The following is a 13,560-nucleotide window of genomic DNA, read 5'->3' on the forward strand; positions in this document are numbered from 1 at the left end:
ATGAAAACTCCCTTTTTTTCTTTGGTCAAAATTTCCAAAATTGGTTTTGCCTTTTTCGTTGTCAAAAAAATCATACCTTCTGCTTCTGCAAAAATTGGAAAAAATCTGTTTTTTATCAATTTAAATAAAAAAATTTACGTGGTGTCAAAATTGTAATAAGTCGTCCTTTTTTTTAAAAAAAAAATGTAAAAAGCAGTAATTTTTGTAAAAATTGCCCAAAAATCCTGTTTTTGCAAAAAATTGCAGAAAAAAATTTTTTTAAGGAGGAGGGGGGGTGGAGAGGGAATTTTTAGAAAGTTTTTTTTTGGTCGTAAAAAATCTAAAAATGTTTAAAAAATTGAGAATAATTTATCCAAAAAATTTTTACTCAAACACTTTTGCTCCGAATAATATCATTTTCGAAAAAAGAAAACTAAAGTCTGTGAACATTTTCTGAAAATTTTTTATACTTGTGCTGAATCCTTCACAATACGACCCTTTGATGATAAATTCTCAAGAGGGAGAAAGGGAGGTTGAAGTTGATAAGAAACATGCAGTGGCAAGCATTTTAAGTAATGCATCTGATCATAATTATTTATTTTCTTTTTTTCCATAGATCGTCTTTCCAATGGAACCAAGCGCCATATGACGTTCCAGATATGTTTGCAAAACCCGGAACTCCATGCAACGATTACAATGGATATTGCGACGTGTTCCGAAAATGTCGCGAGGTAAAATATGAATTTTTCTTTTTTTAAAATACTGATCGATGTTTTTTTTTCATTTGGTATAATGTGGCTAATTGACGTGTTTTCAGGTGGATCCGTCTGGGCCAATTGCAACCCTTCGTAAGCTGTTGCTTTCTGAAGAGAATATCGCCTCGTTCAAGAAATGGGCCTACGATCACTGGTATTACTGCGGTCTGATATTCCTCACATTCTTATTGTTCATGGTAAGTCGAACTAAAATCATCTTTCGCGAATTAATTCTCCATTTTCAATGTCCAATCTAACCTCGGATTTCGTACGTTGCAGATAATAAGTACCAAAGTGTTGGGCAAAAAATCCAAAGTGAAATCGGTAACCGTGGTCCATTCTTCACCCACCGAAACGGTTCGTTTACCAGACGGCGATGGAGCCGGAGGAGGCCCGGCTGTAGTCGTGCATCCGATCGTCGTACGAACAAAGTTACCTTTGAAAAAGAAAGTACGCGAGAAAAGACGAACAGCTGCTGCCGGAGCTGGAGCTGGAGCCGGAGCCGGAGCAAACGAGAACGTACCTCATAACGTCAACAACAACAATAGCCCGATCGAGGCTAAGAAAAAGAAACGCGACGCTGAAGCGAAATCAAACGTCAAAGCTAAAAGTAAAACGAAATTACGAACGCGTAAAGCAGCTAAAAAAGAAACCCAGGCTGGCGTTTCGGGTGCCAGCGATGCCAACCAAGCAGTTACCGAGGATCCGCTGGGTAAAGTGAGAAATTGGTTAATGAATTCGCACAGTATGGATAGTCTAGGTTCGTTGAAAAAATCCAAATCGTCTCCGGCTAGTTTCGATCTGTCGGACGCGAACGGCGTTAAAAAACGTCAAAAAGTGCAAACTGCCGTGACTGCTGCGACCGCAGCGGCTCCTACGAATGTGACAACCGTTGCCAAACCAACTCCGGCCAACATCGCGAAACCCGCTGCCGAGAGTGGTAAAACGGTAGCCAAGAAGCCTAAAGATACGCCGCGAGTGAAACTGCAAGTCGTGTACAAGCCTCCGTTCAAGTTCAGCGTCAAGTTGGGCAAACAGAAAAACGCCGAGATATCTTCGCATTTGATCAAAGATAAACGTCCGGAGGCGGTCAAACAACGAGCAGCTTTGTTAATTCGTGCCGATCGAATACGAGCCAACGCAGCAGCCGCTCCTACCATCAACGAAAAGAGTAAAAATCAATCTAAAAGTAAAGCCGCCGTATCCGGAGTGGCCACATCTGCGGATAATGGCGATAAAAATGCTCCCAATGGCCGGAGCGGATCCGCCGGTGATTCTGGCGCTAAACCTGGCCGAGCTGTCGAATACAAGCGTTCTATTTCCGCCCCTCAGTCGGCCGAACCTGTTTACGAGAATACGGTGTTTGAAAATACAACGTCTAACGTCGTCGCTGCTGGCTCGACTAATCCATCGCACGAAGAGCCCCATTACGTCAATTTAGGATGCACCGAAGAGAACGTGAAATCGGATCCGAACGTCAGAACGAAGCACTGGCCCAGTAATTCGAACGGTGTGGCTGCAGAATCCTTCAAACCCACCAGTTCCGTAGCTCATCCTTCATCTTCGGCTATAAAACGGTCGTGTTCGAATGATTTCCGTAGTTCTACGTCGAAGCCTTCGAATAACGCGTCTTCTTCGAAGACTTTCACTAAACGTAGAAATTCTTACGATACGAAACACGCGCCCTCGAGTAGATTACCAGGTTCCAGCGAGATGAACGAACCAGCTGTCGAATTCGTTAAAAGGCAGCATTCCGATGAAACGGACGTGATCAGCGCGGCAGCTCGAAACGAATTCAAACGCAGATCGGCCGTCTCCATCAAACGTACCAATTCCGTCGACGACTCGAGAACCGGCTCCGGTGTCAATTTAACTCGATCTCATCAGCCTCGAAAATCCACCTCTTATCGTAAGAGTTACCACGACCGTACCTCGTCCAGCGCATCACCTTTCATCGACCTCGCTTCCAAATCGGATACGAGAAGTAAGAAAATATCTCAGCAGCCACCCGACCATAACTTGATATCATTCGGTTCCCCATCGTTCGATAGGGGCACAACGACGGCAGCTGCGCCGAAACGTAAAACATCGCACGATGCATCTGCTTTCCACGATGCTCAATTGATCGATCCTTTTGGCTCTAAGAATAGCTCGAATCGAGGCCATATTACCCGCAACACATCGCATAGTTCGCGACGTAAAACGGATAGCGATAAATTCAAACGATTCTCGCTACAGAATACCGCGGAAGCTGCGGCCATCTCTTCGGCTTTTTCCGCAGTCCCTAAAACAAGCATCACAGATACCACTGCTAGTCCTACAAGTATGGCTGAATCTCAAGTAAACGCTACCTCAGCTCCAATGCCCGCCTCACAATTCTCCGATAGTCCTTTTCACCAGCAACAATACGATATACCATCGGATTTAGAAGTGCTGTTGTCCGAAACTGAAAACCCCATGGATATTTAACCCTATACCTATATATGATCCTTTAGCTCACTCTGTGTGCCATTGCGGTCTTCAGCCTAAGTATGTAGTATTCCCGCTGCGTTGATTTTTTTTTTTTTTTTCCTACTTTTATCAACGGAACAATTTTTCCTAGTCGATCGAATCAGTATTCTGTTTTTGTTATTGTGTTTCTATGTAATGCAACTATTGGGAGCAAGTACCAGGTTTACCTGGTAGAGTATAATTAAGGATTGAATGCCGTATTTGAGCACTTGAAGTACTTATTGGTTTTCATTTGCTGTTTTACGAGCATGCATTTTTTTTTGAGCAGCTTAATTCTTTATGTAAAGTAACGTACGTAAAACGTGATAATTTATAACGGTCGTATACGTCATGTGTGTATGTGTGTGTGTCTGTATTAGATTACCGAATCAGCGTCGCTGTGTGATTTGATTGCTGGTTTCTGATTCCCCCTCCCCCCCCCCCCCCATCCTTTCAAATTCTCTACGAAGTGTCTTGAAAATTCTTCTTATTATTGCCTGAATCAGATTACCTAACGAAATAAGTGCAACAGAACTGTTGAATTATCAGTCTGATTTTTAAAATTTTCAAATGCGAATTAGTCAGAATCCGTCATAAAAAGTGCAAAATTGGGCTACTTTTTTTGGCTCATTTTTGGGCTCAAAAATGGACCGTTTCCGAGAGAAGGGCGCGCTCTGGTGAAAATCTGACGCCGGAAATGAATTCGCCGTACCAAAAAACCCCCCTAGACAAAATTTCGGCTCGATTCGCGACATCAAGTTTTTTTTCCTAAAAAAATGCACGAACTAACTCCTTTGCATTTTTTGGATTTTTTTGAATTCCAAAAAAATCGAGTAAAAGGTCGTTTTTGACTAATTCGAGGTCGGCGAGTCCGAATATGCTGTCCGATTTGAGCGGTCGCTCGTCCTTCTTGGAGAACTGGCATTTATCTCGGAATCTCAAAAAGCCAGCGTCGAGAATTTTTTTTGAAAATCAAAAATTTACCAAAATACATAGCTGCAGGCTCCAGAATGGTTTGAAACCACGGTCAGTTGCTGAAATTTATGTTTAAAGTAAAATTTAGCTTTCCAGCTGCTGCGTTTCAAGTTTCAAAAATCTGCCACAAACTCCATAGAACTACAATTGCCAAAATTTTGATTTTTTTCGGGTGCTCATTGGAAAAATTTTGATTTTTTTCTCATTTTTGGCTCAATGAATTTCAAAAACTTACCAAAATTTACTTGGCATTTTAAGATTTGTCTGGTGCTGTTATTTAGAAAAATTTTGACTCAGAAAACGAAGTTTCCAGATAAAATTCACAAACTTTGATTCATTTAATCTTTTTCATTTAACTTTTATACCTTTTTGAAGGGCTCTCTATAAAGAAATCTACTTAATTTGGGTACCTGGGATCATTTTTTTCCTCGAAAATGCGATTATTGAGATGAATCTAAACAATAAAATCAAAAAATTCGTGTTCGAATCATTTTTTGAAAAAATTTTTAACCAAGGGAGGAGGGCTCCTGGCCTGGCTTTTTTCTGGACCTGGTGGTGAATCTGAAAATAGGAAATTTTTTATTCATAGAATCGAGCCACTTCAGAAAATATGTACATAGTGCCAAAAATTCAAACTTCGGAAAAATAGTCATCCTACAAGGGAACCTCTTGAGGAGGTGTCACTCTCCGATTTGAACAGGACCGCGATTTTTGGAGAAAGCATAGTCTAAAACCCCCAAAACCAAATTTTCAGCTGCGCAAGTTCATTTTTCGACTTCAGGCGAATTTTTGAAAATTCAAAATTGACTGGTTTTGGCGATTTATGCTTTTTTTTTAAAGTACGTACTTGATCAATAAAAATGGTCAAAATAAGTCCCAAAACTAATATTAATTACCCAAATCCAAATTTTACCATTTCCAGCCATTCTGGAGTCTCCAGCGCGATTTTTCAATTTCTCCAAAATTTTGAATTCGCTCCAGAAGGCGTGAATATGAAGTTGGGCAGCTAAAAATCGAGTTGTATATTACACTCGACCTGTTTAACGAGTTTATCGACATTTGAGCCGATTCTGAGAGTGACACTACAATAGATGGTTTTTTGAGGTGCCACTCTCGCTCCAAAACGGCTGGAAATGGTAGAATTTGCGCTCCGCGGGTTAGTTCTTGAAGAAGTACCACGATTCGCGCAAATTTCAAAAATTTCCACACAAACGGGAAACTTTTGATTTTTTGGATTTTTTAATTTTGAAAAAAGCTGGTCAAAAAGCCATTTTTGAACTGTCACTTTCAAAATCGGCTCAAATGTGGATAAACTCGTTAAACAGGTCGAGTATAATACACAACTCGATTTTCAACTACCCAACTTCATATTCACGCCTTCTGGAGCAAATTCAAAATTCTGGAGAAATTGAAAAATCGCGCTGGAGGCTCCAGAATGGCTGGAAATGGTAAAATTTGGATTTGGGTGATTAATATCAGTTTTGGGACTTATTTTGACCATTTTTACTGATAAAGTACGTACTTTTAAAAAAAAGTCGTAAATCGCCAAAACCAGTCAATTTTGAATTTTCAAAAATTCGCCAAAAATTGAAAAATGAATTTGACCGGCTGAAAATTTGGTTTTGGAAGTTTAGAGTATGCTCTTTCATAAAATCGCGGTCCCGTTCAAATCGGAGTATGACACCTCAAGAGGCTTGTTAGTCGTCCAATTAAGTAGAAGGAAGAGGAGCCCGTCTCATTGAAAGGTTCCATTTTGAATTTTTGTGTATTCAAGATAAATTAGCATTATACCTTTTTAAAGTTGATCATTACGAAATTGAAATTTAGTTTGGTCCCCTCGAGTCGATTGGTGATGGTTTCAAGCAGTTCCGGGGCCTTCTGCGGATTTTAAAAGTATTCAGTTTTTTAAAAATTCAATATTTTTCCTCCCCCTCCCCCGGAAAATCGTCATAGAAGGATTGGATTTAAACCGGTTCAAACGTGTTTTGAAAATGCGGATCTAAAAAGTCACACACGGTAAATTCAAAATTCAAATTTATTTTTCAAAAACTGGAGAATTCGGAATTTGAAAATTCGCAGGAGACTCATAGAACGGGTTGAAACCATCGCTAATCGACTCGGGAGGTCGAAAATACGATATAAGCCAAATTTCAGCCCACTGTTTCAATTTGATCGAATTTTGATTATTTTTTTTGAGAAATGACCTTTAAATTATTAAAAATTCGTCAAAAATCGAAAAATAATTTTCATAAGCTAAAATTTGGTCTTGTGGTGTATTTTAGGGGTTCTCTTTCAATTCCCTTTTTTTTCATTAGAAAAACTTTGGTGCACTTGTCAAATTCAAAATATCCCGATAATAAATACTATTCTACTTGAAATCGTTTGGTGTGATTTTTCAAACACCTTGCAGAGTGGTGCAAAATTTCCATTATAAATAATTCGATACTAAAATGCCAAAATCTTGCTGGTAATTTTGACGATGAGAAGGATTTTCGAAACACAATGTACTCGTAGATATTTGTTTTTCCTCATCAAATAATTTTACTGTTTGTTCTTTTCTGTTCGTATTCCATAAATTTCATCTACTTGACGAATTATTGTTTTCAAATCTTTTTTTTTTTTAAATTGTATTATTATCAATTAGGTATTTTACCTACCTAAGTCTATTTATTTACTCGTTTTAATTATTTATCGACATAATGAATTCTTCCATGTAATACCTGTGTTGCAGGCCTATGTTTATAATTATTACGTTGATTGTAATAATTCTTTATTAACTTCGTAACGGTTCCTAAACACCTTTACTAATTGATGTAATTTCTCTCTGGTAATCTATTTCTGCCTTTTTGCTTTTTTTTTCCTCATTTAACGATAGGTATTCTTAATTAATTTAGTTTTATGTTCGTATGTCTTTATTATTGGCGCGTATTTTAACAACGTAGTCTAATAACTTGATCTCTGTACGAATTTAACAGTATTATTTTACTTAATACTATAATCGCTAAGGTGATACTTACTCGTATTATTTTCAGTTCGTTAATGACGCAAAAAAAAAAAAAAAATTAAAATGAGCTGACCGACGCGACGTTTGCCATATACCTAAATTTAATCAATTTATAAGTTATAATCTCGTTCGATAATAATGATTATTCGAAGGAATTTGCAGCCCTTCTTCGTCACCCCGTGGTATTGTTTAATTTGTGATGTAATTTTTCTTCGTATTATTATTATACAGAGCTTCTATATAAATATCTCTACGATGAGATTTTCATCAAAAAAATCGATACTTATCGTTCTCTGCGTCTAACGCGATTCTCGTACTTTATGTTCTTTTTTTTCATTTTATTTTCTTCTTTTTTTTACTGCCTCGTATTAACTTTAAATTCTCATCTAATGAATCAAAATTTTCGAAAAATGCCAATTCACTTTACCAAAATCCGGTATCGTGACATCTTAATTCGACTATATAATGAGTAAAGTGAGGAATTATTTGCATTTACCTGTACGTTTTATTTTACGTACATACTTATTTGTTTACATAAACGATACATGTTTTGTACCTTTTACTTATTTCTGCGAAACAAATCGAAAAAAGCGACCCTAATTACGTTATTTTTTCGGCCAATAACAATAATCAACCTTTTTGACTATTTACTAACAAACGATACCAAAAATTTTTGGTTTATATTTAAGATTATTTCTATTTGTGTGTAATCATTTTTTTTTTCGCCCTTTTTGTAAATATGTGGAAATAATTTTTTTTTTGTATGTAATACTACGATGTTTCGCTTCGTTAAAATGTGTAACGAATATTTATGTTTGTTTTTGTCTCGTACGTTTTGATGTTGAGGTATTACCTACCTATGTTGTGTGTGAATTGATTTGTGAATTGTATTTGGACGAGTGCTTTGTGTGAATGCACCTGGCTCTCGTTTATCATCTTTTTACATATTATTACAATCGTAACTACGTATTTTTAATTAGTGTACCATATGTAAATACGTATAATATGTTTTTTACTGTGATCATATTTTTGTGTTGTCGTTAATAGTGTAAGGAAAAACAACGAAAAGTACCTGTATCTTAATAAAAAAAAATATTTTCAAATTTACGTCAAGTTCTGTGATTTTTATTTCGTTATTTTTAACAAATATTCTACCCTGGACCGTATGTATTGTATAGTGATTCACTGGACGATATTTTTCGAATCCAAGTAATTTTCTTACCAAAATTCAAAAACTTTGAACAGAATCCCAAAATATATCGTACTAAAAAGTTATTTAAAATTCATTCTGCATCGTGGATTGGTTCAAAATCAGATAAAATGAATGAAAAAAGAAATTATTCCAAAAATTGCCGAATGATACGTAAATTATACAATTTATATGTATTTTTCAATGGAAATTACAAATCATAAAAAATTGACTAACTTGATCCAAATTTGGATTGACAGCAAAAGGAAAAACCTTTTCGACCAAAATTGACCCTTCAAGAGGGACAAATCGTTTGAAAAGCCAATTTTTTTTAGCACTTTTGAAGGTCCTTTTACCACTACTAAATATTCTGAAAAAAAGTATACGATTGTTCATCTTATTTATATAGATAAGATAAACATGGTTGTAGGTATCATTTTATTTACAAACATAATTGCACTTTTTTTCGGGTCAGAATTTTCCTACTTTTAATGAGAACTAGAAAAAACGAATAGAAATGAAAATCGAGAGGAAAAATATAAAATTACGAAGATTGATTTTAAAAATTGGAAAAAGCAGCACTTTTTAGACAAATTCTGACAAACGTTAGGACCTTTTGAGAATGTTTGAAAAAGCTGTATTTCCTAGACTATTTCGGCTAAAGATACAGAATTGTTCGGATTTCGTCAAAAAAGTAGAACTTGCTGACAATTTTGACAAAAAGCAGGAATTTTGAAAATTTCGGAAAAAACCAGAAATGTGTTTTACAATGATTTATTTATTTTGGCAAAAACCTGTTTTTTTTTATAACTACAAAAAAAAATAAATGTTGACAATGATTTGGCAAAAACAAAAAAGGACTTTTTACTTTTTAGGATAATTTTGGCAAAAGCAAGAATTTTTGCCAATTCTGAGGATTTTTTGAACATTTCAAATCAAATCAAATCAACTTTATTTTTTGCAATAGGCAGCATATGCTGCATTTACAAAGTCAACTTATTTGCTAACAGTAGGAAATGATGCGCAAGAAAAAATTAGAAGAGCGCTATTCACTAGTAAGCGAAGCTAATTTATCAGGCGATCATTTGAATCAACCCTTAGGTTGGCTAAGAGCACTATTCACTCCTAAGTGAACCTAACACAATCCTAAGGGAGGACCTATCTACTTCGTAGATTCGCAAATGTCTGGCGAATTACCACCTCGCCATTCGCTTTTCGGTAAATAAAAAAACTTTAAGCACTGCAGAGAGTATGTACTGGTAAATCTTATATATTTGAAGACCAAATGACAAAATATATAAGTTAAAACAAAGAAAAGAAAAGGCAAAAAAACGAAATACAAAAAGCAAACAAAAACAAATTTATGGACTATGGTCCCCCGGGATTATCCCGTCAACACCCTACCAATCCTATACCCCGGGCTAGGTACCGGGCACGAGAATAGCCTAGAGACAGGAGCACCCTCACTCCATACCTACCTACCGAAGTAAATAGGTACCAGGTTGTAATACCTAAGCCATAGCTAATGGCTAGGTATTACGTGAGCTATACATGCCACTCGTAAGCGCATATACAGACTGAATTTTGACACACAGAGCACTCGTGTCGTAAGCTATAGGAATAGCCTATGAGTCCCTACCTAACAATGTCCCTATACATGCCGTAGCAGATAGGTACGCGGTCTGTTAGATAGGTGCACGGCTCGTTAAAAAAAGCAAAAATTATACCCATTTTTATTTCTCCTAGAAGAAATAAAAATGTACTTTTTCTTGCCTTACAGAAATAATAAAGATAAGGTAGAGTGGGGTAATTGCAAAGCACTTTTTGATTAGTGACACTTTGAGAGAGCGCTGTGAGAAGAGAAGACTATTGCACGCATGAAGCTGAAATTTGTACCACTTATACTTCAGGGGGTTCTCTATCAATGGTAAAATTTTGGTAGAATTTGATCCACAAATCGTGGAGAAAATTGCAATTTTAAAATTTGAAAATTGACTTTTGCGTTTACCCCATGTTAGGGTAAATGCAATAATGGGCAAATTTTTTTGCATTTTTTTGCATTTTCAACACACTCACTGTATTCTACGTGTTATTTGCTAACTTTTGATGTATTCGTGGTCTTGATTCGGTAAAAAATTCGATAACTTTTCCACTTCCCAAAAAATTTTTTAGGGGAGTGAAAAAATGTTGAAAAATTATTTTTTTTAAACTCGCTAAAATGAACAAAAAATCAACTACCTATTGATCATTTCTGATGTTTTTATGTAAAAAAACTCGTCATAGAAATACATTTTTCGTCAAATATATTCCCGTCGTGCAAAACGCACCACCGAAGTACCACGTGGAACGTTGGAAACTACCATTTCCGCGCCAACAACATTTTAACCAATCAGAGCACAGCAAGGCACACCCACTTTCTTCACTAAGAAGTTACCTGCAACTTGTACTGCCATTTCAGCTCCACAGTAATCACCAATTCACTGCCAGGGAAACAACTTTATCAAATTCATGAGCAACTGAGCAACCAGAACAAATTTTTTTGAATTGGTTGCCTGGTTGCCTGGTTGCTAGTTGCTAGTTGCTCAGTTGCCCGCTATGTAGGTGAGCACTAATTCTCAAAAAAGTTTAAAAATCATGCAACCGGTGGTTTACTTGAATACTATTGACAACTGAAATTTTTTCAGTGGTATTGTGTAGATACCAACTCGGGCATCACGTGCATATAGTTTAACGGCCGCCGACCCCCCCCCCCCCCTCCACTATGGGTCAAGTCCTCCCAAACCCTGAAAACTCCATCGTCGTGGCCTGTAACCACTTAAATTTTTCAACTTCATCTTCAAAAATGAATTACACTATCACTTTTTCTGAAAAAAAAAAAAAATTGTACATATTATTATATGATACGAGAGTAAATGACAGAACTGATATAAATTTTTGGAATAATACTTATACCCTGAAACTGAGGTCATAAAGTGATGTAACCAGTTTTTGGTCCATCGCCGTGGCCAATTTTTGTTAATTTTTTTCTGGCTCTCCTATTCGATTTTTTTTAAAGATGAAATGGGTACACTGTATCGTTTTAGTGATAGTAGTGCGGCGCCCATTTCAAATCCATCAAGCAAATGCAGTTAACCAGTCTACAAATTGTAATCTGTGAAAATTGTACTGATTTCCTTTTTTCAGATCCATCGCCGTGGCTTATCATTCTCACGTTTAAAAGAGACATTTTTTTTTCTTGAAAAAAAAAGAAAATATTCAAATAGTAAGTACTTGATGACCACAACTTTGAAAATTGAAAAATTATTGATTCTATTACCGGTAAAACAAATTTTAGTTCTTTTTTTCTTACGCCGTGGACAGAGCTGGGGCGACTCTTTGATTTTAAGAGTCAGCGACTAAAGTGCGACTCTTAAAATAAAGGAGTCTGAGAGGAGTCTTACTCTTTTAGCTGCGACTCTTTTCGCGACTCTTGCGATTCTTTTTGTGGTTCGATAAATTCATTTAGTTTTAATTTCTGTAACATTCCCATAGTGCTTGAGTGACTATTTCGATTTTTGGTGAATTTTCAAAAATCAAATTTTGACCAAGTGTGGGAAAAAAATCAAAATGTTACGAAATTAACCTAGAAAGCTGAAATTTGCGATATACCCTATTTTTGACATGCCAAATCGATTGAAAACTGTTTCAAACCGTTTTGAGCAGTTCTGGAGCCTCCAGCAGATTTTTAAAACTCGAAATTCCCACAAAATTTCATCATAAATGGAACTGGAAAGCCGAAATTCATTCTGAAAACTAATTTCAATTTTCTACGAAGTCGACTGCAGGTGAATTTGGAGTCTCCAGCGATTTTTTGAAAATTACTGGAGCCTCCAGTACATTTTTGAAATTTGAAATTTCCTCAAAATTTCATCAAATGGAGATGGAAAGCTAAAATTAACTCTGCACTCCAATTTTTACACCCTCTGAAGACGATTTCCGCTGGGTGCAAGTCATTTTGGAGCCTGCAGCGACTTTTTGGAAATTACTGGAGCATCCACCAGATTTTTGAAAATTGAAATTTTCACAATACTTCATCAAATGGGGTTAGCAAGCTGAAATTTACTCTGCAAACTAATTTCAATACAATATGAAGTCGACTGCACAGTGGTTTCAATGGTTTTGAAGCTTCCAGCTACTTTTTGGAAATTTCAATTTTCCTAAAAACGCCATGAAACCTTTCAAAAAGTCGCTGGAGGCCCCAGAATGAATTGAACCCGCCTTGAATCGTCTTCAGAGGGTGTTAAAATTGAAGTGCAGAGTTGATTTTAGCTTTCCATCCCCATTTGATGACATTTTGGTGAAATTTCAAGTTTTAAAAATCTACTGAAGGCTCCAGTAATTTTCAAAAAAATCGCTGGAGGCTCCAAAACGACTTCAAATTTACCTGCAGTCGACTTCGTAACGAATTGAAATTAGTTTGCAGAATAAATTTCAGCTTTCCAACTCTATTTAATAAAATTTTGTGGGAATTTCGAGTTTCAAAAATCTGCTGGAGGCTCCAGAACTGCTCAAAACGGTTTGAAACAGTTTTCAATCGATTTGAAAGGTCAAAAATAGGGTATATCCCAAATTTCAGCCTTCTAGGTTAATTTCGTAACATTTTGATTTTTTCCCACACTTTGGTCAAAATTTGATTTTTGAAAATTCGCCAAAAATTGAAAAAGTCACTCCAGCACTGTGAAACAGTGTTCAATCGATTTGCCTGGTCGAAAATAGGGTATATCCCAAATTTCAGATTTCTTTTCTTGGTTAATTTGGTAAAATTTTGATTTTTTCCCCACACTTTGGTCAAAATTCGATTTTTGAAAATTCACCAAAGATCGAAAAAGTCACTCCAGCACTTGAAATCTTGACAGGTGATGAATTTTTGCCTGTTCTTTAGATTTACCTTAGTATGGGTTAAAAAATGTCATGCAAGTCCATTTATGTTAGAACGCAAAATCTGCAATTTCGGCTGACCCGTCAATCTAAGTGGCCGCCATTTTGTAAGTAGGGTCACTTTCTTTTTGAGGAAAATGGCTACAAATGTTCCTTACCTTAAGACTCTCCCTTTAAGAAAAAAGTTGTCCCGGAGGATGGGCAGGAGGTGCAATTGATCCTTATACAGCCCCCCCTCCCCGACTAAAATC

General features: G+C 36.5%; 1 protein-coding gene across 1 annotated transcript in view; it reads left to right on the top strand.

Annotated features, from left to right (window-relative positions):
* The window catches only part of Kul (Kuzbanian-like), a 47,192-nt gene extending 38,876 nt beyond the window's left edge, over positions 1-8,316 (top strand). Inside the window, exons 12-14 of the mRNA XM_065362432.1 lie at positions 596-710; positions 797-931; positions 1,014-8,316. Of these exons, the coding sequence (XP_065218504.1) occupies positions 596-710; positions 797-931; positions 1,014-3,203 (2,440 nt within the window). The 3' untranslated portion in view covers positions 3,204-8,316. The remainder of the gene's footprint in view (positions 1-595; positions 711-796; positions 932-1,013) is intronic.
* Positions 8,317-13,560: the final 5,244 nt, after the last annotated feature.

Source organism: Planococcus citri, chromosome 1, assembly GCF_950023065.1.
Source record: "Planococcus citri chromosome 1, ihPlaCitr1.1, whole genome shotgun sequence".
NCBI classification, from domain to species: domain Eukaryota; kingdom Metazoa; phylum Arthropoda; class Insecta; order Hemiptera; family Pseudococcidae; genus Planococcus; species Planococcus citri.